The 27,832-nt window shown below is 38.7% G+C and overlaps 2 protein-coding genes across 2 annotated transcripts; one reads left to right on the top strand and one right to left on the bottom strand.

Moving 5' to 3' along the window:
* Positions 1-32: 32 nt before the first annotated feature.
* Positions 33-8,742, bottom strand: tmem41b (transmembrane protein 41B). Its single transcript, XM_022765383.1, has 7 exons — positions 8,556-8,742; positions 5,897-6,014; positions 4,700-4,828; positions 3,807-3,900; positions 3,089-3,193; positions 2,320-2,458; positions 33-2,232 (listed from the first exon to the last, which is right to left on the bottom strand). Exons 1-7 carry the CDS (start codon positions 8,650-8,652, stop codon positions 2,063-2,065), a joined length of 852 nt encoding a protein of 283 aa, XP_022621104.1. The 5' UTR covers positions 8,653-8,742; the 3' UTR covers positions 33-2,062.
* Positions 8,743-10,620: 1,878 nt separating this feature from the next.
* On the top strand, positions 10,621-27,698 carry ipo7 (importin 7). The gene is made up of 25 exons (XM_022765391.1): positions 10,621-10,802; positions 13,272-13,353; positions 16,166-16,319; positions 16,482-16,640; positions 16,739-16,895; positions 17,125-17,214; positions 17,356-17,450; positions 17,537-17,621; positions 17,737-17,871; positions 18,178-18,277; positions 18,370-18,446; positions 18,603-18,719; positions 19,109-19,198; positions 19,352-19,517; positions 19,635-19,795; positions 20,711-20,839; positions 22,267-22,333; positions 22,480-22,605; positions 22,783-22,880; positions 23,000-23,095; positions 23,308-23,528; positions 23,757-23,965; positions 24,079-24,285; positions 24,422-24,538; positions 25,332-27,698. The coding sequence occupies exons 1-25, from the start codon at positions 10,719-10,721 to the stop codon at positions 25,427-25,429; spliced, it is 3,120 nt and encodes a 1,039-aa protein (XP_022621112.1). The 5' UTR covers positions 10,621-10,718; the 3' UTR covers positions 25,430-27,698.
* Positions 27,699-27,832: the final 134 nt, after the last annotated feature.

The raw sequence follows: 27,832 nt of genomic DNA, 5'->3' as shown, positions 1-27,832 counted from the left end.
TCGTTATGGAGGACTAAGAAGATGATCATCTAGCTTCTATGTAAATATGAAGAAAAGCATTTTTAGGGCCAGTTTATAGCGTTTGCTGATTGACTTAACCACCTTATAGAAGGTGCATTTTCCCAGGCAACAATAAACTTCAGGTGTATAAATGTAGCTCTCTCATAAACCAGTAAGAACCATAAAAACAACCCAGTAGTCAAAATTTATGAGGGCAGTTAATGCTAAAACATTAGTTCTATCACCTATAGAACTGTTCAAGTTTTACATAAATTGATGTTAATGTCATTTCAAAACTGGGTATGAGAGGTAATAATCTTACAGTAGTACACAGTAAATCGTTTGAGTACTAAGACTTGAAAGTAAAAACAGGAAATCTCAAATTAAAGAATTAAAGAAAAGGACCACATAAGATGTGTTACCTCCATGTGCATTCACTGCAGCAACATCTCTGGTGACTGTCCAGAAAGATTGTAAGCAGCAGCAGCAGCAGCATTAACTTATCTCAGTACACAGGCAGAAAAAAAACAAAAAAAAAAACACTAACAACATCTAAATGAAAAGAATCAGTAAGCTTTTATAGCACAGGAGAAAATTAGCCATTCAAAACCATTTGAAGAACACAAAGGCAACATACCAGGTTTCTCATGGCGAAAGAATGCAAGCAGTAGGAGCAAAGTAAGGCTTGGATACCTCACAGTCTGTTGACAGCCTTATTGAGGACACTGGCGCATCATCCACAGCATGGACATCTCCAGGTCTACACTGCCATAGCAAACAATATCATGGGGCAGAGACAACCAAACATAATCTGAGTACACACCTACAAGTGTGTACATCATTATCACTATATGCAAAACCTGAGCTGAGAGCCCATCTAACCCAAATTTACAGACCAACATGAATCTGTTTTTAGGCTTTTCACCAACTGTTCTGGATCGTGTGCATCTTACCACACATTAATCAGTTGTGTTGACAGAACCCATACTCACTTAATTAAAAATACCAATTTGAATTGGGCAAAGGTTCGTGTTTGGCATTCTGCAGTCCTGATGTCCTGTGAGGAAACAGTACATCAGCTTTGTCCATTCTTTACACGGTACAGTAGCAAAAAGCTGCTTTAGGATCCCAATATGAAGAGAAACAGGTGAAACTAAAAAAAAGGGTTGTGTGGCAGTGGATTCAGGCACCTTTCAAAGAAGAACATGGGAAACCACCCACATGTCAGCAAAAGTAGCACTTACTAAGGTCAGCCACTGCATTTTTCTTCCCTGCAGTTTCATCCTTTCCTCACTGCACACATTTGCCAAGGCAAGCACCAGGTATCGAAATTGACTTTAAGAACAAAAATGCACTTTCAACAGTAGTCTGACTATTATTGCTGTGGTGGTACACTTCATTAGGCTAAAATTAGACACAAGCATGTTAAAATAAATATCAAATATGGGAGTGGAACTTAAAGGTGCTACAAATAGGATGTAGTGATTGAAAAGCTACTGCCAAAGGGGAAAAAAACAGATGTTTGAAATGGCCTGAGGAAGGTACTGATGACATTGCTTTTATTTATTTATTTATTACATTGCAGTTTCTAGGAAGAAAAGAGCTAGAGTGTTTTCCTCATGAAAAGTAGGCCATATGAAACTGGTAGCTGCATTTTTAAAAAATCCAAGTATCAGAATAAGGTATTTTACTTCAACATCCTACAAGTAGCACCTTTAATTGTCTGCCAAGAATTATGCGATAATGAGCAGTGATTTAATAAAAACAAAAAACACAATTTCTCTTATTTACAAGATGTGCCACAATCAACAACATAGTTCACAGAAACCAAAAAACTTGTGCAAGCAGCAGCCAGTTTATACTTTACTTAACATCAGGAACAACCCACCACTGCATGCATTCTGAGGTCAATGAGTGCTTGTTGTGCCAGTGGTAAGAGTTTCTCCCACCAGCACCACACCAGCCCCAGCAGCAACTTGAGTGACATCTGCATGTTCCTGAGCCAAGGGAAGGGGATGTTGGGATCAATCAGCAGATGAGGTTCTGAGGTGTTTACAGTGCTCTACTCTAGTTTCTGCTGCAGCTTTTTCTGGAAGCAGACGGGCAAGATCGAGAGCACGGCAAGAACACCGAGCACAGCCAGAGAATTCCAGGAGACGGCCTCGCCAGCTGTGGTCAGTTTGTACAGTGTTGTACCTGCGTTGATCGCTACAAAGGACGGTGGTGCCACTCCTGTGAATCAGCCAGGTTGAACACAGGTGAATCAGAGGCAACAAACAATACCAAAATTAAACAACAGAAGGGACAAACAAGACTTACCGAGAAAAGTACCTATGAAGAAAACCCCCAAAGGCACATTGATGACAGGTGAGGTGATGTTGATGAACCAGTTGGGGAGAAAGGGGGTTATCCTCAGGAAGATGATGTAATTGATTAAATGATCTCTATGTTTGTCAACCTGTCAGCAAAAAGTCAGAATATTTCTTAAGTCACAAAATATTGTCTAATACATGCCATTTGTGAAGTTTAAAACCATCAGTTTTTACTGTTTGGTGATTTTCTGAGGCAGTGATCTGTGGTGGTGTTGTACAGTCAAATATCAGAAATATTAGACACCCATCCAAATATAGGACTATAGCACTACAATACAGCACCTCAAACATATGGCATGACATAATAAAAAACATGAAAGTAAAAAAAAAAAACATTTCTAGAGCTGCAACGATCTAAACATTTGCTGGTTAAAGCTTCTCAAGTGTGACGATTTGCTGCTTTTCTTTGTCATATCTGATCATAACCTGAATATTTTGGGGGTTTTGGTTGAATAAAACAAGCAATTTGACTACATCATATTAGACTTTGTGGGGGCTCTTTCACTATTCTACAGACAAAATGATTGATCAGTTAATCAAGAAAATTATCAGAAGATTAATCAATAATGACAATAATTGTTACGATATTTCAGCCTTCAAAATTCCCTTAAAGCTGAATGAATAGCAATTACACAGTGTCAATAGATCCTGAAAAATATAACTGCTTGTACTGATACGCCTTCAGTTTACAGTGCATTATCTGTTGAAGCTCTTACCTGCTGGGACCATTTCTGTGCTCTCTCTGTGAGATATTTATACACCATGGGTCTGCCCACCAGATATGACAGCATATAGCAAAAGGAGGCACCCAGGCCAGAGCACTGCCAACAGACAAAACATATGATAAGGAAGAGACAATCACAACCTCAAAGCTGAAGTAAAAAAACAAAAAAACAAAACAATGGGTACTTCCAAATTTGCACACACACATATTGATAAGTTCCCCTGAAAATTATTGTCATTCTCTGGAAGCCCACTAAAGACACCAAACAAACTTATCCAACCATGATCTCCATCTTCCACCACTGTTTTTTAACTGTTAGTAGCAGTGTAGTGTTACGTTGTGTAAGTCTTTTCGGGCAAGAAGCTGTGGGCCTTTGTGTTGTCACACATTAACCACTGCCCTTCCTGGTTTTCGCAGCAAAAACATCACGTGTTAGTGTCTGTCTGCCAGAACAAGAACTTCTTCCGCACTCACCGTGTTTCTACCAATATTAAATTGCAGAGGATGAAAACCGATGGAGAAGAGAGGAAAAAAAAAAATTCAAATGGCCACAACTGACTGATGCAATGCAGCCACATGGCATTGTTTTATATAGAGGCACTGAAGTCAGTTTGCCTGCTTGTCTTGTGTAAACTATTTCAGTGCACAGCTGTTTACTATACACTATAACATTTGTTTTCACTCACATATTTCATACTGTCCTTACTCACCAAGCAGACTAAGAAAAGAGCCAAGGGGAAAGGGTAGAGATATCCAGACAGGATGCTGAGGAAGATTGATCCAGGGATTGCAAACGTCTGGAGGCTGACAAAAGCGTCAAGGTAAACGACTTCACAAAAACATACAATTATCACAAAGGCATGTGCATGTTAAATCAAATACATTAATGACAATGATAAATACATCAAAGCATATTCCTCTAAGCTCTCTAGCCTGCTGTTCTATCTCTAGAATCTTTTATTTGACAGTGTACATGTTAAGTGAAAATAAATAGAAGAGATGAAAACAGTACTGGCATGTTTAGCAGTTTGTTCTACACTAGATTTGTCTTTCTGTTCTACTGGAAAGGTCAACTACGCTCGTAAGTAGTCATCTTTTGTCTGCACATCCCAGCCAATGCTCACATACACTTCTCTACATAAGATATGACCTGACTTGGAGCCAAAGTCTCATTGTCTTGATTCAGACACTACACTCTTGACATTCATGCAAGGAATGACTGAGATTATATCTATCCGATGCTGCTTGAGCCAGAGGAAATGCTGCTGGACAGGTTTTGTATGCCCAAACATGGTGATACTTTGTAAGGAACGGCTTGTGGAAGAGAGTTAGGATTCAAGGAAACAACTGAAAGAAGCTGTAGCCAGTGTTCCTCACGGTAGCATCCCAAGATCAAGAGCATAAAGTTGATATTTGGGCCTGGAAATCTGCTGAACTGTTCACAGAAGTTGCTGACCTCAGTCAACAGCAAATTAATTTAATTGAATTGTTGCTACAAATGATCAGTGCAACTGCTTTAAACGGCTGGTATGTTCTGAAAACATTCTCAATAGGAGATGAGATATATTTTTCCAAAAGCTGACTGTGTTTTCTCCAAGGATACAAAACATATGTTGCAAAGTAGGCCACCAACACTTGGGTGTAGTAGGTGTCTTTGTATTTGGACAATACAGTTCCCAAAGCTTTGGCATCATCCATGTCTTTAGGGATCTTGATTTTCTCCATCTCATCACTGGAAAAAAAACAAAAAATGTAATCTTCAATCATACATTTCACATAAACAGTTTGTTTTCATCACAATACAACCCCCTCTTTTTTTTTTTTAACAATCTCAAAGCTGGCTTTCAGTAAACTATACTAAGCAGAGAGTTTGGTGATTGCTTTGAGCTGTGTTTGACATTGCTGAGAATAATATGGTTCTTGACCAGTGTGTGAGTCGAGAGGCTGAACTGCACATGCATAGTTTTATTCTTATGGGTCAAACCAAACACTCAGTATCAATGTAAAATATCATATTTCTTAAAATGCTGGTCTGCTCCAATCGTTAGTAATCGTTGGTGTAATCCTGCTCTGTGTTGTAAAATTACATGATTTATTATTTGGCAAAGGAACTCTGTTATATATCTCATTGAGTGAGAGAAAGGGCTAAAGATTTCAAAATTTTCTCCAACATAAAAATGACAAAACTGATTTTTTTAAAAATTGTCCTAGATACTGTAACATATACAAAAACCTGAACGCTCAAAATGCCACTGTACATTTCTGGATTTTTTATCTGTTGAGCTCTCATTAATTTCCAATTTAAAAAAATAATTCCACAGTCAATACTATAACACATGTACATCCGAAAATTACTGTTCTTTTTAAAGTTAGGGCAAGCTGCATATTTTGTAAACATTACACCAATTATATTGTCATGATCGGGTGATTCAGCAGCACTGAATTTATTTTGGTAACCAAAAAAAGGGGCGAGGACGGATTCAGTCATTCTTTCAGATCCAATAAGTAATTCTTCTTTTGTTTATCGTGAAAATAAAAGGATATAGATTTCACAAGAAAACCAGAGACAATTCACCGTGACATCACTGCACTGTGAGTAAATCCTTTTGTAACTACTGTAAAAGTTGGTTTAGATTTTTGGTGCAACTAAAACATTTTTTTTTTTTTTTTTTTAAAACCCTGAAAATCTTTTCATATATTTTAAACACAAATTAGGACTATTAGGACTATCTTATTTTTCAAGACAGATTTTTTCACCCCTCACATTTAACCAAGTTTGTTCATCCAAAAAGCAACTTACTCAGGAAGCTCTGGGAAGTTCCTGTAGACCAGGTACATGACTGAGGCAGAGCAGGTGAAGATAGAAACCAGAATCAGGAGAGACATGCGTGCTGAGCCCCCAGCATTGTGTTGAGCCTCTGTGGGGAAGGAGAATAACAGTTTGTCATTAAAACAAACAAACTAGCTACCAGGGAGCCTTGTGTAATTTGCTTATGGGATTTGCATCACTTGTTGAAGGCCCCTGCAGGGAACTGAGTCTCCCCCATGAGACAGACTCTTGCTGTTGCTGAGACAGTCTGCAGTTCAATTATGCTTCAAATAAACGCTTCATGGAAAGGACCGGTGTAATATCTAATTTCAGTCTGATGTTAAAGATGTTATGTTATACTGTAGAAAATAATAAAAATGTACTTTTTTTGGTGGTTCACTTTTTTACAGCCCGTTAGAGATATAACCGAGAGACGAACCAGGAAGCCAGAGGCAAATTACAAATTAACAGTGTACAAGTACAACTGATTAACAGATCAGCACAGGAATCAAGGCTGAACATTCCTATACAGATATTTGCAATTCCAGAATATATATTCATCCAAGTGCCAACAACAATAAAAAATATTTCTAAAGCCAGGACTCCTGGTAGCAGATTGATCTAATCCACTCAAGTGACTCTATTATAACAACATACACTCAATTGCCAGTTTATTATGTACCTGTCTCAAACAAAAATTAACCTTATAACTTTCTTGAAGTTAAATTTCATTGCAAGACCTTTGTCATAGACCACATTACTTTTAACTATACATACCTAATAAACTAGCAACTGAGTGTAAAATGTAAATTAGAGTGTAAGAATGTCAACACGTAAGTCCAATCACCACATCAGCAACTGATGAAATTAATAACATGCTACAAAGATCAAGTCTACAAACATGTTCATACTTAACCTCAGTTTGAAATTTTTGTGTATTATCACAAATTTTATCATGAATTATATTTAAATACAATTCATAACAAAATTCTCATTAAAAAAACTTTGGGGATCTTATAGCCTTGTTTAATGTTAGTACCACAAGTAAGAATTACTTCATACAGCACTGCCATCAGTTCACAGGGTTTTTTCTGTTCTTCCTGTCATGGTCACAGATATTTTAACTGCAAGGTTTTGTTGATAGAACAACTGGTTGCATTGCTGCCCCTAGAGAAAATGATTTGCTCATTGGGACCCAAAGCATACTGTAGGTATATACAAGCAAATTCAATGTGTCATCAACTTTACATCCAGATAAAATGCTTATAAAGTGACAGTGTGGCACAATAAGGCAATAACTGTTTTATTCAATCAACACACAAAACATCTTTTATGTTAGTAGCACAAATAAGCATACCTTCATGACAGTGCTATCTGCAATATTTCACTTTTGGAGTCAGGAAAACCTTGGACTATACGAAGATATTTATCTGTAAATGGGCTTTGGGACTTTTGTGTACAGTGGGAGATAATGGGGGTCTAGCTTTGTGCTTCTGACTGATGGAATTATATCTGTTTCATAACAGCTTTGTTTTGGGTCTTTTGTTTTTATCTCAAGATGAACTAGATCTGTGTGCTTGACTTTGGTACATTTGAGTAGTTAAAGATGATCTTTTATTCCATGTCATACCACTATTCTTCTACATTTCAGAGAAGTACTGCACTTTCTATTCCACAACTACACAACACATCTATCCGGCCCTTTTCACACCTGGCATTAACATTTGGACAGTTCACACCTGGTTTTAAAATGCTTCTCCACATGTGTCTGGAGTGACCACTTGTGATCACTTCACCACTATATGACCACTATATGCAAATTAACACGTATGTGTTGTTGTTTTTAACGAATTTCCGACTATACAGACAGACAGATCCGTTGTCAAAGTGTTTGCGAGATAGTGTTCACATCTGTCCTTAGAGCTGTCCACTTGTGATTGGATCACCCGAGCAGATACTAATAGTAGGTCTGAACAGGGCCTGAGAGCTGTAGTTACTAGTTATTTTACAAATTATGATGATTTTACACACAACACACATGATAAAGATGGTAAATTATGATGCATTATTATAGATAACAATGTGCAACAGTATATAAACAGTAGATAAAATTGCTGGGGCTGCACATTCAGTTGAAAATAGATACTTTTTCATAATAATTACAGGGCAGATCTTTTATTTCTAATGGGATATTTCTGCAGTGTTGTATTTCTATGTTTACCTCAGTAAAGAATCTGATAACTAAAAATGTCTGGGCTTTGTTTCTGAAACAGCCCGCTATTAAACCCAGTCAAAGATTTCAGATTTTGTTCTCGTTTAAATATTCAATGTAACTGCATCATACCCATAATCCCTCTAGCGTTAGTTTAATTGTATTTTAGCGACTTCAAAACTACGGCGTTATGTTTTTATAAGCACTGACATTGTTAAGCTAGCCATCTTAGTCGCAATCGCTAATTTTAGCTCGCTAGCAGCCTCCGGCTAACATTAGATCCGGCTTTGCAGTACACATTGACCTCAAGGCAGAAAAAACGTTGGCAAATCGTTATATTGCTTAATCGATCAAGAAGTATTTGCTTTCCTCCGCTATGCTCTCCATTCAGATTAACAGTCAGTGAGCTAACAGTTAGCCACCACAGCCTGAACCTACCTTTCAGTACTTGCGAGTCACTGGCATTCGCCTTCACCTCCTCCTGTGCCGCGGACAACCCGTCGGTCTCTCGTCTTTCCCTCCGCTTTTTGGCCATTTTCAGAGATAACGTCGGGGTCAGCTGTACTACCGATGTATGAAGCGGCAACAGCCGGCGGGTGGAGTGACACCAGTGCGGTGACAGCCTGCTGACACGTTACAGAAACTGACCTTTTACCTTCCCATTTAACAGCACCATCCACTACAGCGCCCCCAGCGAGAGGGAACCAGCTACAACCTTGGGAGTCCCTTCAAACCACGACCACCATCAAAACGCAATGATATAGCCACAAAACATACATGGAAGTCCAGCTTATTTGGATACCTAATCAATCAATACCCGGATAATTACCAGATATCAGAACAATTATTCAACTGATCTGTTATCCAGATAATTAAGCAATACCTGAATAATTAAGGATACCTGGATAATTATCTAATACTTGAATAAATAACCACTACTTGCATAATTAATCAATATAATTAACCCACATCAAGATAATTAACAGATATCTGGGTAATCAACCATTATCTGGAGAATATATTGGGAATACCTCTGCCTCTATCCCATATCTAGATAATTAACCAATACCTGGATACTTAACTTAGGTCTGTATAAAAAGGACAACAGGAAAATTGGTCGATATATTTATAATTAACTGATATCTGGATAATTACCAATATATAATATCTGGATCCTATATCTGAATAATTGACTGAAACCTGGATAAATATTTATTATCTGCATAATCACCAACATCTGGATATCTATACTTTGCTACATTTCTGAGGGAAGTATAACACTTTTTTATTCAGCTCCATTTATCTGACAGCTAGGCAATATGAAATTGCAGTGGTGGTTCACATTTTATATTCATTTACCCACAGGAAACAGCAAGCATGCTGCTACAGAGAGAGAGGAGAGGAGAGGAATGAAGTGAACTAAAAATAAAATAGTATGGAAAGCAAAGTAGAGGCAGAGGGAAAAATTATATATCCCAAGATTAATGACAATAACAGGTACTGTAAGCAACCCCGGGCAAATTGAAAAAAAAGGCACTGTCCAAAGATATAGTGTCAAGGTTAAACCATTTGAAGTTTTTTCATTTTTTCCTTATTTTTTTTTATTTTTAATTAATTCATTAATTAATTAATCCAGCTATTAAAAAAAAATGTAATCACATTTTACAGTTTACTGCTATTTTCATCTAACTACGGACACATTATATTCAATATCAGTATACTTGACCACTGAATACTATGAATCTGCTAAATTGATGTATGGATGCAAACTGGATTAGACTGGGGTATTGTAAAAAACAATATTTTTGCTTTGCTCACATGCATGATAAATTTTGATGCTAAAGTAGGCCTATCCAAAAGTGCCCCACTCAGGTTTCTACAAATTAATTTCACAATAGCTATGTTGATGAGGACCTGTGTAAATGAAAAAAAACATGATTTTAGTTGAACTGGACAAACTTTTAGTCTAAAGGGAGATTTGCCAAAAACGGTCCCACTTTACCTGAAATTGCCCTACTGCCACTAACCTATTTATATATTTAAGTTTTCAGAAGTGGAAACTAACTATGCAGAAATGACTCAAATATACTTAAATACATTTCAAGTATTACACTTCAAGTACACTTCATACACAAAAGACACACCTCTTTGTAAATTGCAATACAGTTCAACAACACTACAAATTGCAGTCTCCAAAATGACCACACCATTGAATCAACACCTCACTAAGACAGTGTCAACAAAAACTGAACATTATAATCTTGATGAAGGAGAATTTATTGCAGGACTGTTGTAGCGTATTAGACTGCTTCGGTTTTAGATGAGTGTTCCTAATAAACTCTTGACTGAGTGTAGATATCGTATGTGAGCAATGTCGACTTGACCAATCAGACAAACAAAAAAAAACTACAATCCCCATGGTTCATTGTTTGCAGCCGGATGTTCGTGTTGCACAAATCTGGCGCTGATCTATCCGGGTACTTCATTCACTGCTTCCTTTCGCGCCGGGTAACCGGAGAGCCGTGCGTCCATGTGCGCAGTGACTGGGAATTGAGAGTCCTCTGAAATATTAAAATCCGAGCCGTAAACAGAGTTTTCGCAATGGATCCCGAGTCTTTGGTCGAGGCCCTTCGGGGGACGATGGACCCCAATCTGCGGGAGGCCGCCGAGAGACAGCTAAACGAGGTAAAAGTTAAGACAAGCCGTTAATGGTGATGGCAGTTGTGGCGCGGTCTCCGCTCGGGCCTGGGCCGTTGACAACATCAAGATGGTGCGATCACGCAGACTGGGCTCCGCTGTCGTTACCGTGACAGATCCGGTGCTAAATTCCGCCACATGATTCGTATAACTCTACCGTGTCTAACGCCCTCACTCCTAACACCACCGCAAATACACTAAACATGAATCCAACAGCATTACGAATGATTTCACTGCCAGTAACCAACGTCAGCCCGAGCCAGCTGTGTCGCTAATGCTAAACAAGCTAACCCTTCTTGTTATGCTGAAGGGGTAATTGTTAGCTCGTCACACGCAGTTTCGTTACAGTTTTTACTAATATCGGAGCTGACATGACACCAGAATAATATGACTGGTATTTTGACCAACAAAATTAGATGAGTGAATGCGGGCCATGGTCTAGTTAGAGTATTTAACAGCGGTATACTGATGTCTCCTGTGTGGCTAATATCGGCTAGCTAACGGAGCTACTTGTTGGATCGGCTGCCGTAGCTACATAGCTGCTGCTCACGTGTCACTGTGACAAGCCCTTAAGTGATGACTTTATTACAATAAAACTGAACAAGATTTACATTAGCCAGATTCCACCGCTGTTTCTCTTAGCCACACTTAATATCTGATTATGACTTTAGATCTAACTCGTGAAAATATTAGAAAATGGAGTTTTACGCTAGCCGACTTCCATGTGAGCCATGTTAGCAATACTGTGTAGTTAAAAAGTTGTCTTCTCTCTTCATCCGTCTTTTACTTTTGATTGGTCAATCACAAATATTTAAGTGACAGTTCAGAATCGGAAAGAATTTAAATGGCTGAGACTGATTCGAATAAGGTTGACTATAACTTAAAAATGATGCCATGAATAATTTATATTTATCAATTTTATCTACGTAATACAAAGTTAACTAACCAAACGAAACTTCATCAAATCGATAATCAATATAAAGTTTATAATGGTACTTAGTATGTAGGTTGTTGGCGAACTTGCCACAGCTCTTCTGCCTCTGTCTACTGTCTATGTAATCCCAGACTGACTCAATGATATTAAGATCAGGGCTCTGTGGGGGCCATACTGTTCTCCTTAATGGTGTTAACATCAGCCAGTATGCACAGTGTCCTACATGAAACAACCTGAAGCCTTTAAGTCGTGACCACCTGTATTGGTAACTATTTTTTAATCAAGTGATAATTAATTTATAGCACATGTGGTCAGTATGTTTTGCTCCTAGTAAGTAACCCTTCCTCCCATGTTTATATTTGGCAGTACAAGGGGATTGAGTTTTTATTTATTTATTTATTTTTTATAAAACACCCACATATGCATTGATAGTGATGGCTCACTTGAATGGCATAGCTGGGAGAGCGTTCACACACAACTGGCTGGAGTTATTCGAGTTGTGTGTTGTCTTCTGGAGGTGGACGGAGTAAATCTGTTCAGTGCATCATTTCTAAATACAGTCCTTTGCTTAGTCATAAACGATGACTGTTTTTCATGGAAAATGTCCAGATAAATATTGAATAACACTCAACAAAATGCTCAAACAGATTACATGAACTGTTTTGTTACAGTAGAGCTGCAGTGTGGCTCAAAGCACACACTAATGATATACTGTAAATACAATTTGTGCTGGAGCTCTGCATACCAGAGTGATGTTTGGAATCTGCAGCATATCTATTAATGATTTGCCTCTCAGATACAAACATCTGATGCATTATTTGGTCATGTCATCGTCCACCTTTACTTGTGCATAGGGGCAAACTTACTGCAGCTTTCTTTCAGTAGGAAAAAGTTACCCAGAATTCAATCTATCTCATTTTACCACTTAATCATATTATAGGTCAGAAAATTGGCTTGCATTTATGCAAAAAAATTGTACTGTTGTGGATTCAAGCTGGTTAATGTGAGCATCTGTTTTAATGTTAATTTTCCTTTTGAATAACTTGCTGATGTTGTATTCAGTTTTGGTACTTCTTTTAAAGAAAAACTCAAAAAAAATTTGAGTTGTGATGAGCATTGACTTTTTAAAAAAAGTATGGAGCCCATTTTTTATTGTAAACATGATGTAAAAATGCAACAAAATTAAAAAAAATTATTCTTCAATCTTGAAAAAGGTAAACAGGCCGTGTCTGTCTTTGTTGCCTAGTAACAGAGTTTGCATGACTAAATGCTAGACATAATGTGTACTCAACTTGCCATGTCAAAAATACTTCTTGTTCTGTGATGCCTTACCATAAAGCTTAAAGCCATTTTTGTCTTCGTACAGTACAACACTAACAACGAGAAGTAGGTTTCATGTAAAATGGTGTGAAAACTACATCATACAAATTATTATGAGATGGTATGAAAAACAGGAGATTCCACATGTTGTTTTGGTATCTCTAACTGGTTTACATTCAGCTGTTTTCAATTCTGATTTACAGGGTCACACCCAGGTAAACTTTGTGTCCACTCTGCTGCGTGTCACCATGTCTGATCAGCTGGATTTGCCTGTCAGGCAAGCAGGTGAGTCTAAACTCTGACATGTAAAAATAGTTTTACAGGTGGTAAAGGGTCATGGGAAATGAAATGAGACATGAATCCAGCATATTTTTTAATGTTCTCTTCACTCAACATAAAGGTTCAGTCCCTGCTATCTAGAGAGTGGTAGCATAGGGAGTGGCACCATCAAATCTTTACAATAAACTGGTTTGTCTAATCAGATTTGGTTGAGGATGCTATTTAAAAACTGAGGTGGAAATTCAACACAACCAGGTGCAGGATGTGCCCCGATAAACAAAAAACATTTTTCCTTTTTTATAGAAAAAATGTAGAAAGTAAAAGCTATTCTCCCAAACTGCCAATAAACAAGCACACTGGTTCACTATTAACATTTCAACCTATTTATCATTGAGCTGAATGTTGAAATAAAATGTTTAGTCTTCCTTTTTAAATAACGTTATGCCTGTTTGGATAACCCACTCTTACATTGAGACTGAAACCCACAAGAGAATGTGTAAATTATTGTTGGTGAAGCTGGATGGATAATTCACTTAGTCTGCTCACAGTGATATTTTTCTGTAATTTTTTATTTAGTTAAACCCTCTCAAGAGTTATGACACAGTCCATGCTTTTCCCTGTTGTATCCATATAAAGGTTACTGAAACACCCTGGTACTGTGTGACTTACCACTTTGTTCTGCATCTGACTCCAATTTTATCAAACTGCATTAGATGAGAAATAGACTGCATATTCCCCATGATCCCAAGCTAAACAGGTCACTTGTATAATAGTTTAAAAAAAGATAATTTAGAGATGATACATGATTCACACTTGTGTTTTCGTGAGGCCAAAGTGCCACGCTGAAGTGCAGTGGACACATGGAGTTGGTTAAATATAGCTTGTTTCACTTTAGTCAAACGGTTCTCTATGAGGAAGGTGTTAATGGAGGGAAAAATCAATGGTCAAAGTTAAACTTCTGACCAAAGTTGTTGCAGAAAGTTGCACAGATAGGACCTGAATCATTGTGTGTCCACCTCCCCAACTATCCATAACCGTACTAGCAAATTAAGCTGTTACAGAGCTGTGCAATAAATTACTTTTCCAGCTGTAGGAAAAAAATGTCTGACACTGTTTAGAGCAGAGTCGAGGAGGAGCAGCTCCTCCAGACTGCACAGAAGCTGTCGGAATCATATCACAAGTGAAGCTGATTACAAATCTACATTGTCTAAATTTATTGTATTGGCACTGAGTCAGTCACTTAGGCTGGGTGGATTGTCGTTCATTTGGCTCCTGTCTGGCTTGATGCTAGTAGACAGCCCAATATAACTGCTGTCTTTTGAGGAAACAATCACACTGCTTCTCTTACAATCATTTTTATTTGATTGACAGTTGGTTATTACATGATTTTTAGTGGACATATTGATCAAATGCATTAATAGTGGTTGTTTGTCTATCTCTGCACAGCATGATTGAATGTGGCTTTGAGTTGTACTTAAATCAGTATTGGCAGCATGTGCAGTATGTGCTGAGTGTTTGAGATCTTTGCTTCTGACCTTTCTTCTGCCAACCCAGTACAAAAGAGGTAAATGTGATTGAATGAAACCTCAGTTGTATTTGTGTGGTAGCAGAAAGAAGTTTAACCTTAAAAACTCAGCATGCTAAACACACAAAATATTCTGCACAGCTCAATGCTACCAGGGTTGATTGAGATTTTTTGTGATCGGATAGAACTATTATTAAGTATAAGTATTTGGTTCTCGTGTGCTGTGAAAAATCTGCATAGTCTACTCATCAAACTGAAATAGTCTGTATTTAACAGTCTGAAGTAAGACTGGCAAAACCTAGGAGGTACAAGTGCTTGCTTCAATTTGACAAACTGAAAGAAATTGTGAGGCTTTAGTTATGTCAGAGAACAGCTATAGAAATAAAGGGCTTACAAATTTTCACTTCATGTTTTTTTATTTTTATTTTTTTATTTAATTTTTCCCTTATTTTGAATCATTTATTAAGATTGCAGTCATTTCATTCAGCAAGACATTTTCAAGAAGTAATTTTCCTCCTGTCCATGAATGTAATTTATAGGACAGATTCTTAATGGCTTTTCAGTGTTGGGGCGATAGTGTAGTTTGGTGGTCATAGGCACAGGGGAGGGGGGTGGGGGGGTGGGGAGGTTTATGCTCTGTCAGCAATGATAGGCTGGATTATGATTGCCTCGCCAGCGGTGTAGACATTTGTGTCAGCAGTCTGACGTCCGCCTCCCAGCCCTCACTCCTCTGCTCCCTCAGATGCCTCTCCCTACGAGCCACAGAGCTCAGAGTGGGGCCCCACATTAGATGTGAACCCAGCTGACATGCTGGTGTGACATTCAAAACTACTGAACTACAGATGGAAGAATTTATTCCTGCAGCTTAGGCTTTAAATGGTTCTGAATTCACACTACTGTGTTGTACACAGTCATAATGATGTAAATGCAGTCAGTAATATAAGGTTGTACACCAGCAGAATTTTTTTTTAACCAAATATAGTGTTTTAGTTAGTTTGAAACACCTCTGCAAAGAAGCTTGCAGATAAAATTCACAGGCATCACAAACATTTTGCCAAACCATCTCAAACTGAAATTTACAAGTTTTTGTATCTTGCAAATGAAATTGCACATCACAAGGAGCTTGGTGTGATAGGTAAATAAGATTTCAGCATTTTAAAGATATTTAGATACTAAGACTGGGCTCTGCTTAAGATATTTATCATTCATACATTGCATTTGGTGTCGTTATGTTTTGGTCAGCGCTCTGAAAGTGCATTAAAAGACTGACCCTTGTGGTCTTTCTCTGTCTAGGTGTGATCTACCTGAAGAACATGATAACCCAGCACTGGAGTGATGGAGACGGTTCAGGCACAGAGACTCCTGTCAATAACATCCCTGAGGAGGACAGGCAGTTCATTCGAGACAGCATAGTGGAGGCCATCATCCACTCCCCCGAGCGCATCAGGTAACCATGTGTCCTTTTGGCTGAGTAGAGCTCAGGAGATTTTGTTGTTCATCCATGTTTCCTCCCAATCACCCTTTTCCACCTGGCATACATTCTTTTAATGTATGTGAATCTGTCACTGTCTAAATCAATCGATCTAAAACTGCCATTTCAACTTGTCAGGGTCCAGTTGACAACATGTATCCACCACATGATCAAGCATGACTACCCTGGCAAGTGGACGACCATCGTGGACAAGATTGGCTTCTACCTGCAGTCAGACAACAGTGCAGGATGGCTGGGCATCTTGCTCTGCCTTTACCAGCTTGTCAAAAACTACGAGTACGTCAGTTTTCACTCTTCATTTCTACATTTTATATTGAATAATAACACATGGCATGGGGTTAACATTGAGCCTGTGCGACTGATGTGTCAAACAGATATAAGAAACCAGAAGAGCGTCAACCTCTGGTGGCTGCCATGCACATCTTCATGCCCATGCTGAAAGAACGTTTTATCCAGCTGCTCCCTGACCACTCCAGTGACTCTGTCCTCATTCAGAAACAGATCTTCAAAATCCTCTATGCCCTCTTCCAGGTAACGTCACTGCACCTAACATCATCTCCTTAGCTGGGGCCTGAGAACGGCTCTTAAAGTTGTGCTCAACCCGTGTTGAGAAAGTACAAGCAGTGTCATCATTTTGTTTTGTTTTTTTGGAATGAAATCTACAAAGTTAACATGTCTAAATCTTACTCTAATTAGACCAGATATTTAGTGGGTTTTTTTTTTTTTTTTTTCAAAATTACTTTCTTGTTTGTCCCCGCAGTACAACCTTCCCCTGGAACTCATCAACAGACAGAACCTGACAGAATGGATGGAGATCCTGAAGACAGTAGTTGATAGAGATGTTCCTCCGGTAAGGAGACAAAATAAATTCACACTGCACTAATATTCCCAATCACTCCTCAATCAAATCAAAGGTTGTTCAGTTTCGGAGATGTGCACATTTAAGTTCTCCACAAGCTGACTGTGTCAACGTTATCCTTGGTCTGTGCAGGAGACGATGCAGATAGATGAAGACGAGAGGCCTGAGCTGCCATGGTGGAAGTGCAAGAAGTGGGCCCTTCACATCTTGGCTCGCCTGTTTGAGAGGTAAAAAGCTAATCATTCTTCTCTTAACTTGCTTAATAAACCATACAAATATCAGTAACATTGACTTTGTTCAACCCTGTATGCAGGTATGGAAGCCCAGGCAACACAACCAAAGAGTATGCAGAGTTTGCTGAACTTTTCCTCAAGGAATATGCAGTTCCTGCACAGCAGGTAAAAACTTCAGAAGATGTGATGGCAGCAGCAGCAGCTCTCCAGTCAGATTGAACTATGTCTTTGGAGAGCACTTCACAAATTCAAAGACTTTCTTTGTACATTTGTCTGCTAGGTGCTGCTGAAAGTCTTATACCAGTACAAGGAAAAGCAATACGTGGCTCCCAGAGTACTCCAACAGACGCTCAACTACATCAACCAGGGCATAGCGCATGCTCTGACGTGGAAAAACCTTAAGCCCCACATCCAGGTAAAAATACAGCACGTTTGAATATCCAGAAAATATCTTGCAATACTGTATGTGAAGAGTGTTAGAAGGTCACTTCTAATATACTCAGTTATATAACCACAACACAGAGAGAATGGTGTTTAACCAATTAAAACCTGACTACAGTTTAAAACTCTCCTCAAATTTAACAATTTGCAGTGGTAGTTCACTATGATTGGACAGTGTGAAGACCATAGACTTTTACAAAAAATGGTCTCAAGTCAAGTGCCTGGCATCCACTATGTTAATACCACTTTCTAATTGTGACTTTTTAATTTTGTTTTTCAGGGCATCATTCAGGATGTGGTTTTCCCCCTCATGTGTTACACAGATAGTGATGAGGAACTGTGGCAGGAGGATCCATATGAGTACATCCGCATGAAGTTTGGTAAGCAGAGAAAGTTGGTGCCTGTAATCCAAAAGTAGTCTTGTGCGTCAGTGATAACTAACCGTTACTCCCATTTCTTTTGTCCCCCTTAGATGTATTCGAGGACTTCATCTCTCCAACAACAGCAGCCCAGACACTCCTCTTCACTGCCTGCAACAAGAGGAAAGAGGTGAGATGAAATAATATTTTTTTTTATTTGATTTTTGTTTAGTAAGGGAAACGGGTCCTATAATGAAAAAAGAAAACTGATTCCTCCTCTCTCCCCACAATTCATATTTAATAAGGCCTAAAGAATGATTCAGTTTGTTTTTCTGTCTCTGTTTAGGTGCTGCAAAAGACTATGGGCTTCTGCTACCAGATTCTCACTGATCCCACCTCTGACCCCAGGAAAAAGGATGGTGCCCTCCACATGATAGGCTCTTTGGCTGAAATCCTGCTGAAGGTAATGAGCACCCACCTGTTCTCACCATGACTGACCTCATAAGCATTCAGTCGTAAATAATGGACTAAGTGGGGTTAGAGATTATGCAGAAGTTGATTTAGCTGTGGGCTATTATTGTTTTTTGTTTTTTTTATCTTTTTTTAATTGATTTTTAATATTTAACAGCCGTCAGCCAAAAAAAATCAAGTGCTGATGGTGTGAAGTTGTCATTAACTGATTTGCCCAAATTCAGTCTGAACAGCCTCTTTATTATATATCAAACAAGCCATAGATGGATTTTTTTTTTTTTTTTTTTTTTTTTTTTTTTACAGCTGAAAATGCTAAATGTACAAGATATATTGGAAAGTGTGTTTGAATGCCTTGTGAAATTTATGTCTTTCTTTACACAGAAAAAAATATACAAGGACCAGATGGAGTTCATGCTGCAGAATCACGTCTTCCCCCTGTTCCGCAGTGAACTGGGCTACATGAGAGCCAGAGTAAGTGATGATCTCCGAACAGGCACACCTCAGATTTGAATGATAACAATACTGATTAAAGTAGCTTTGAATTTAACACATGCTGGTAATATTAGCTTAACTTAAGTGTAGGTCCTTTTATTTATCCTGCCACATTTTCTCAACCTCTTACAGGCCTGTTGGGTGTTGCATTACTTCTGCGAGGTGAAGTTCAAAAGTGACCAGAACCTGCAGACGGCTCTAGAGTTGACCCGTCTCTGTCTAATCAATGACAACGAGATGCCAGTTAAGGTGGAGGCTGCTATTGCGCTGCAGGTTCTCATCAGCAACCAGGAGAAAGGTGAGCATACAGCTTACGGTTTCCTGACTGCACTGCATACCATGCTTTTCCGTTTTATAAAGTGCAATTCAGTAGTAGTTTAAGTGTCTAAACAAACCCATATACTGTATTCTTTAGCCAAAGAATACATCACCCCCTTCATCCGGCCAGTGATGCAGGCGCTCCTGCACATTGTCAGGGAGACGGAGAACGATGATCTCACCAATGTCATACAGAAGATGATCTGTGAATACAGTGAGGAGGTCACACCAATTGCAGTGGAGATGACACAGCATTTGGTAAGTGCAATCATTATACACTCACCGAGCGTTTTATTAGGAACATGTGTGCACCTTATTATTAACTGCTTATTCATGCAGTTATCCAATCAGCCAACTGTGTGGCAACAGTGGAATGCATAAAATAAGCAGATACAGCTTCTGTTAATGTTCACATCAGAATTTTTCCAACATCTTATGGAATTCATGCCACAAAGAATTGAGGCTGATTTGAGAGTAAAGGGAGGCCCTGTCCAGGGTTAGTATGGTGTTTACTCAGTGTGGAGTCTACAGGTTGTCATCATTTGACATGACACCATCCTGTTTACCATCGCTGAGTAGCCGAATAAACTCCTCCTATGGCTGCTTTGAACGTGGAAAACTTCAGTCCCAAGAGAAAAATATTAAAGTCACTGAGTTTGAATGAAATCTGTCTAGTAAGTTGTACGAATCATTTTCTGAGTATGGGCAGCCAAATTAAAGTCACTCATGCAGTAGTCCAAAAGAAACAATGGTCTGATAATATCCAAAAATTTAATGTGCCTTAACAAAAACGGCAAATACATATTGAAGTTCAGGTACCAGGATTATTATTGTTTTGCTAATTTGCTGGAAAACATTGTGCACTTAGTTGCGCAGTGCTCCTTTTTTTTTTTTTTTTTTTTTTTTTTTTTTTTGGCCATGGAAATGCACTAATAGCAGATGTTTACTTCTCAGAAAGTGACTGTCAAGCCCAGTGTATTGTGACGTCTCATGCTTTCCCTCTGTAGCTTTCTCTTAAAAGCAATATAACCACATATGTTTATCTCTTCCTTTTTATCAAATTTAGCAATCCTGTGTGTTTCAGTCAAATGTCCTGCGTAATGATGAAACATAGTGATACTAATGGATAGTCTAGACACAATCACATTATTCTCTCTGTTCACTCTTTGACAGGCGATGACGTTCAACCAGGTGATTCAGACGGGGCCTGATGAGGAAGGGGGAGATGACAAGGCTGTGACGGCTATGGGCATCCTCAACACCATTGACACATTGCTAAGTGTGGTGGAGGACCACAAAGAGGTTAGCTGCATAGCCGCTAAGCATGCTGCCCACACACACACACACACACACACACACACACACACACACACTCTCTCTCTACTGGCTGATCACTCATCTCGGTGCCACTTCCTCTGCAGAAGCAGCTCTGGTCTGCTGTAGCATTCCTGCCAACACACTTCAGCCACCCACCGACTCCTGGGAACACGTTCTGTTCTCACCATGTTCAAAATGACTCAGAGGCTGAGGCAGACGCTAGAAATAGTGCTGGGGCACACTGCCACCGTGTCTGCTGAAACATAGGGCTGCTGGTGCTTGAAGCCAAGAAGGCATTAGATTTGACCAAGCATTGCTTATTGCACTGAGGACTTCTGATTGCGTAACAGTTCAGTAGTTTAGGTTTCATCGATCGTTGATGTACGTCACTTTGCTGCAAAGAACTGGAATTGTTCAAATTTGGCTGAATTTTTATATAGAGGAAATTTAACCTGTTCCACTGGTGTAGATGTATTAGAGGGCAGATGATATTACTGAACTGACACACCACCACAAACATTAATAAACAACATGAACATTAATGATGAAGAGGTGCTTATCCTCACGGTTTTGATCAATAACCAGTCCCTCCAGAATGTTGCAATTGCACTAATTACCGCAAATTCAACCAATCCCCATGAATTCTGTATGACCTTGCATTTTTGTCCAATCATCGCAACTTTTACATAAATTTGACCAATCATCGCAGCATAACGACCCCATACATATGTACAAAGCTGTACTTTATAAATTCATGCGGTTATTAGAAAGATCAACTCTACCTGTGATTAACAAAGAGTAAGGGAGCATAATCACTTTTTTCTCCTTCAGTTTCATTGCAAACATTGCAACATGCATCACAATTTCTAAGAAAAGCTGCTGCGAAATCAGGTATCTTAGCCCACATCAATCTCAAAAAAACCCTGTGAAATCCTGGCAGGACTAAAGAATAGAATCGGTCTGAATTTTAAAAATTGCATCCTGAAGATATACCTTTCATGTAAATTTCCTTTTTATATAGCATTCAGTTTTATATGGTTTTAATATTTGAAACATGCTCTGTTGAATGTGCTTTTAACATTTGGTTAAAATAAGAAGTTTCTCACTCTGTGAATGTAAGTGCTTAATAAGCACAAAACAGCCACATGTGGTGACAGAGCAGGAAATGTTATTGTTAAACATATTTTGAACAATATGTGTGAGTAATTGTTTCACTTACTATGTGTCATACAACTGCCTTGTGTTGGAATCTACTCCTTTGCATTGGAAGATACACTCCAACATTTTTAGTATTTGGAACACACTGTTAAGATCAAACTATATACAGCTTTGTCTTCTCAAATTTATCAAATTGATTAAATGTCATTTTTTGCCTTATATTGATGAAATCCTCATTGCCTGTGCTCTTTCAGATCACCCAGCAACTAGAGGGCATCTGTCTGCAGGTGATTGGCACTGTGCTGCAACAACATGTATTGGGTAAGCAGGACTGGTTCTTCCTGTGCTTCTGTATTCCACCCGCACTATACACACTATAGCTCTCTGTTTGTCTGAGTTCACCTAGTGATAATAAACCAACTGTAGTTACCTTCAGTGGCTCACTCCTGTTTGTTTCCTTTTCTCAGAGTTTTATGAGGAGATCCTCTCCCTGGCTCACAGCCTGACCTGCCAGCAGGTGTCGCCACAGATGTGGCAGCTCCTTCCACTGGTGTATGAAGTCTTCCAGCAGGATGGATTTGACTACTTCACAGGTATGTGCTTGGGGGGAAAAAAATTTTTTTTGCATTGAGATCCTAATTAATAAGCAGGTGTCAGTGAGGTATGGATATATATTTTTAGTTGAAAAAGGAAAAGAACACTTTTTTGTGCAACCTCCATGTTTTTCTGTGAGGTCACCTGAGTGAATTATAAATGTGTTCCTGTTTCAGATATGATGCCTCTCCTTCACAACTATGTCACAGTTGACACAGACACCCTCCTATCTGACACCAAATACCTGGAGATCATCTATAGCATGTGCAAGAAGGTATAGTGGAGCCGTTGTAGTTGTTAACACATGATGTTACAGAGATAACACTCTGTATATACATGCTAAATTATTTGTGGTGACTTGTGAGCTTTAATTTGGTCCATCACTTCACACAGGTCCTGACAGGTGATCCTGGTGAGGATCCCGAGTGCCATGCAGCCAAGTTGTTAGAGGTGATCATTCTGCAGTGCAAAGGCCGTGGCATTGATCAGGTCAGTGTCTAATGAACTCGAGCACATTTACATCTCAGTGTAATGAACAGGTACTATATAACTATTCACACTCCAATCTACAGAACCAAAGTGTACATCTGCAGGATGCACAAAGACATCTGTTTGGCTGGGAATTAAAATTAATATCAATTTTAATATTTAATCATAATTGAAGTTTGTTGTATTTTTAAATTTTTTTTTTTTTTTTTCAGGTTGTGCCCTTGTTTGTGACTGCTGCATTGGAGCGTTTGACGCGGGAAGTGAAGACCAGTGAGCTGAGGACTATGTGCCTGCAGGTGGCCATTGCTGCACTTTACTACAGCCCCCCTCTTCTCCTGAACACCCTGGAGAATCTCCGCTTTCCCAACAACACTGAGCCAATCACTAACCACTTCATAACCCAGTGGCTCAAAGATGTCGACTGCTTCCTCGGGTAAGACCAGTTTTATAAGTGATTTTAATATTGCAAATAACATCTACAGTGTACCTGGTGGTGACTGTTAACCTTTCTAAATCTCAGGACTCTTTCTAATGGGAGATGATTTCAATCAATTTGAGCAACCAGTTATTTAATCAACTATTGTTATCCTCATTAGCAATTAAAGCACTGCTATAATTAGAAATCTTATTAATCCTCCTGTTCCACTTGCTCCCCTCACAGCCTCCATGACAGGAAGATGTGCATTCTTGGACTTTGTGCTCTCATTGACCTTGAGCACAGGCCTCAGGCTGTCAACCAGGTGGCCGGCCAGCTCCTTCCAGCAGCCATCCTACTGTTCAGTGGCCTCAAGAGGGCGTACGCCTGTCGAGCAGAGCATGAGAATGAGGAAGAGGACGATGATGAAGATGGGGAAGACGAGGACGACAACGGTAAGGCACAAGTGTTTTGATGTATGCAGATTTGCATTGGTCATCAAGTATTACTCTCCGTGGTGAGTTAAGGTATGATGTTGAAAGGTGTTCCCATAATTCTCTGAATGTAGCTGAGCTGGGCAGTGATGAAGATGACATTGACGAGGAAGGTCAGGAGTACCTGGAGATGCTGGCGAAGCAGGCAGGAGAAGATGGAGATGATGAAGACTGGGAGGAGGATGATGCTGAGGAGACGGCACTTGAAGGCTACACTACAGCTGTAGATGATGAAGACAACTTAGTGGACGAGTATCAGATCTTCAAAGCCATACTACAGAGTAAGACTGCAACCTGTTGCTGGAAAGCTTGTGTTAACCGATCTGTTAGAAATCAAAATTAAATGGTTCAGTAAAACAATTGTTTGTGTCAAACCGTGTTGTACATCATCAATAATTTCACTTCACTGTGATGCAGATATCCAGAGCCGTGACCCAGCATGGTACCAGGCACTAACACAAGCCCTTGATGAGGAACAGGGCAAACAGCTTCAGGACATTGGCACACTTGCAGACCAGAGACGGGCAGCACATGGTGAGCACCAGCTGAGACTCTTCTTCAATTTTCCAATAAAACGCTAATGGAGCATTTCAGTCTGGCAAAGTATTTTTTTTTTTTTTTTATTTTATTTTTTTTTTAGATGCAATTTACTGCTCTTTTGTTATTGATACTTGCCTTTCAATTTAAAAAATTCTAAATGCTATTACTAATGCCTTTTCATCTATACGTTTACTTGGAATAAATGGTACTATATTATTCACAGCCTTTACCCACTAAATACTCTGGGATGATTTAAAATCATATCATATTTTCTCTTCATAAAAGAAAATGAGTGTGTGTGTGTGTTATAATCCTAGTTCAATAGTAAAATTTCAATACCCGGTGGAGCACCCTGCCTGTATAACTTCCCACAATGCTTGTTAGCCAAAATGATGGTCTAGGGCCAAATGATTAACCTTTTTATTGTTGCATATTTCTCTCCCATCATTTCCTGTTATCGCTCTATTGTTGACTAATAATAAAGCCATAAAGGGCCAAAACTGTTGCTCACACTGAGACATTAAACAGAGATGTACAAGAATCTGGTGTGGTCTGGATGTCTTATGGCCAGCCATGGAGGCCTTCAACAACTTGTCTCAGAATTACATACCTGTGTTCTGTGGACAACGATGCAGGGAAGAAAAAAGTCTTACACTACAAATTATATGAAATCTGTCTTGGGTGGTAAATGAATAGTGAGCAACAGTAAGCATTGAGGAAACAGCTTTTTTTCTTCTCCCCTATGTTTGTGGTTCTTAAGTACTGTTGCCTCATCATCTAATTACAGAATCCAAGATGATCGAGAAACACGGCGGGTACAAGTTCACGGCGCCAGTGGTGCCATCTACTTTCAACTTTGGAGGCACTGCTCCAGGAATGAATTGAGTCATCTGTTCTACTTTTTATTACTCTGTGACTGATTGTAGTGAAGTGAAAAAAAAGCTTGTGTTGTTCCCTTAAGTAGTGGTTCCAGAACTGGTTCTTCTCAGTCATTCTTCAATCTGTCAAATGGGAAATAGCACCAGAAGATGTGGGAAAGCAACCAAAATGCAACCAATGGCTGGGGAAAACAAACCAAGAACTTGAGCACGATGCAAGAGAAGAAGCTCTGAACAACGTTGTCTTCTGGAGCCCAGTGTGGAGGGGATACCATGACGGCAACTCTTTTGTTTTTTTTCCCACTTAAACAAAATTGGGGGATTAACAGTTAGAAATTGATAATGGGACTAAATATTTCATTATCACTGTTGTGGCCAAATGGCCGTAATAAGATTATACCTCTGGTAGTGGTGATATCTACGTTATTTTCTGCATAAACACTCATGTTTATGTACATACAAGCCAAGGTTATTGATTTTTCAAGTAGCCTTGAAAAACAACCAGAGGCATTTGTAAGGTGTCAACAGCTGTATTCATATGTAGCATATTGGATACTTCATAGCACTATGTGATGCCTGATCTCTGTAAATTAATGACTAGCACTTTCATATTGTTCAGGTCTCCTAGCCTTCTGTATCAGACTGCAAATTTTTTAAATTGAAGACTATTTAAAATGAAAACAGCTGTAACTTTGTTACTTAGCAAGCGACTTCTGTAATGACTGGTTGTCACGCATCTGGTTACAGAGTGGATCAGTGGGCAACTCGGAAACATTGATTTCAGGAAAAAGAGAATGCTCTTGGTGTTCAGTATGGCTACAGGACATGTGTTTGTGAGCACTGAAAGTACAATTGGATACATCATTGAAGCATGTACAATTGGACTTATCGTGGAGGTCTCAAGCTTTTGGTTGGTGTATGGATGAACCATCTATATATACAACAACATATTAAAAAAAAAAAAAAGCTAAGGGAATTCATGACCATGAGTGTTTCCTTATACAGGCACATTTCTTCCCGTTTCATGAATTTGTTTGATAATTGGTTAAAGATTATAAGATTCACTTTTTTTCAGATGACTGTCCACCAGAGATGATTTCGTCCTGTTTGTCTTTTGTCAAGGACAAACAGCCTGGTGATTTGTCCAGAAACCTGTGTTATGTTGCATCTTTATGCTAACATCAAAATCAATCAAAAATCTACACTCAATACCCCATAATGACAAAGAAAAAAAATGAATTTTAAACTGAAATATCACATTGACATAAGTATTCAGACCCTGTGCTGTGACACTAGATCTTTAGCACAGGTGCCTCGTGTTTCTCTTGATCATCTTTGAGATGTTTCCATATCTTGATTGGAGCCCACCTGTGGTAAATTTAGCTGATTGGACAGGATTTGGAAAGGCACACACCTGTCCATATAAGGTATCACAGCTGACGATGCATATCAGAGACAGGATTGTGGCGAGGCACAGATTTGTGGAAGGCTACAAAAACATATGTTGCATTTAAGGTTTCCAGAAGCACAGTGGCCATAATTCTTAAATTAAAAAAGTTTTGGAACAACCAGGGCTCTTCCTAGAGCTGGCCACCTGGCCAAACTGAGTAATCAGAGAGAAGGGCCTTAGTCACAGGTGATCAAGAACCTGAAGGTCACTCTGCCTGAGCTCCAGAGATCCAGTGTGGAAATGGGAGAAACTTCCAGAAGTCCTGTTACAAAGTATTTTGCTGTCAAAATACAGTTTCAAGACCTTCGTTAACTAATTTTTGTTTATTCCTAAATGTATGTGTTTTATCAGATTAATACACATGATTACTAATGTAATTCATACAATTTTAACTATTTATATAGTGTCAGATAATTTAATCTAAAACAATGCATCACATATCTTGAATGGAAAATATTAATCTGTAAAATAATGTGTAACTAAGGCTGTCGGATACAATCACTGTTCGATAATTGGGTACTGAGGACTAACATGGGTTTGGTGGAAGACGTATTCAGATCTTTTACTTAAGTAAAATGAAAATACCTATAAAACATAAAAATACTAAAACTGAAGTATTATTAGCCAAAAGTACTAGAAAGATCAAAAGTAAAAGTTGGACCCTCACAGAGTTATATTTTATCAGATAATAATTATTGATACATTAACAAATAAGCAGCATTTTAATATTGGAGCTGGTCAGGGTGGAGCTAATTTAACAAATGATAACAATTACAATTTTATTTGTTTTATATTGTAAACAATATTTTTAAGGTTTGTACTGTTTTTTTTTTGTTTTTTTTACTGTTTTCTGACATTCTATAGAACATTCAATAGATTAATCAGTAATGACAATATTAATTAGTTAGAGACAACTTTTTTTTTCAATTTTAAATATGAAAAGTAATTGCAACTGTCAGA

This window comes from Seriola dumerili, unplaced genomic scaffold (assembly GCF_002260705.1).
Source record: "Seriola dumerili isolate Sdu_G_001 unplaced genomic scaffold, Sdu_1.0 BDQW01000674.1, whole genome shotgun sequence".
Lineage (NCBI taxonomy): Eukaryota > Metazoa > Chordata > Actinopteri > Carangiformes > Carangidae > Seriola > Seriola dumerili.
The sequence above is the reverse complement of the archived record's forward strand: the minus strand, read 5'-3'. Positions and strand labels throughout refer to the sequence as shown.

What these genes read in the sequence shown, in the direction of transcription:
- tmem41b (XM_022765383.1), bottom strand. Translation starts at nt 8,652, where the DNA reads ATGGCCAAAAAGCGGAGGGAAAGACGAGAGACCGACGGGTTGTCCGCG. An exon ending in CTCTTTTCTTAGTCTGCTTG is followed by an intron (nt 3,194 to 3,806) that starts GTGAGTAAGGAC and finishes GTCTGTTGGCAG; the next exon opens with TGCTCTGGCCTGGGTGCCTC. An exon ending in CTTCATAGGTACTTTTCTCG is followed by an intron (nt 2,233 to 2,319) that starts GTAAGTCTTGTT and finishes GCTGATTCACAG; the next exon opens with GAGTGGCACCACCGTCCTTT.
- ipo7 (XM_022765391.1), top strand. Translation starts at nt 10,719, where the DNA reads ATGGATCCCGAGTCTTTGGTCGAGGCCCTTCGGGGGACGATGGACCCC. An exon ending in TCCTCTATGCCCTCTTCCAG is followed by an intron (nt 16,896 to 17,124) that starts GTAACGTCACTG and finishes TTGTCCCCGCAG; the next exon opens with TACAACCTTCCCCTGGAACT. An exon ending in GCTGCAACAACATGTATTGG is followed by an intron (nt 22,334 to 22,479) that starts GTAAGCAGGACT and finishes TCCTTTTCTCAG; the next exon opens with AGTTTTATGAGGAGATCCTC.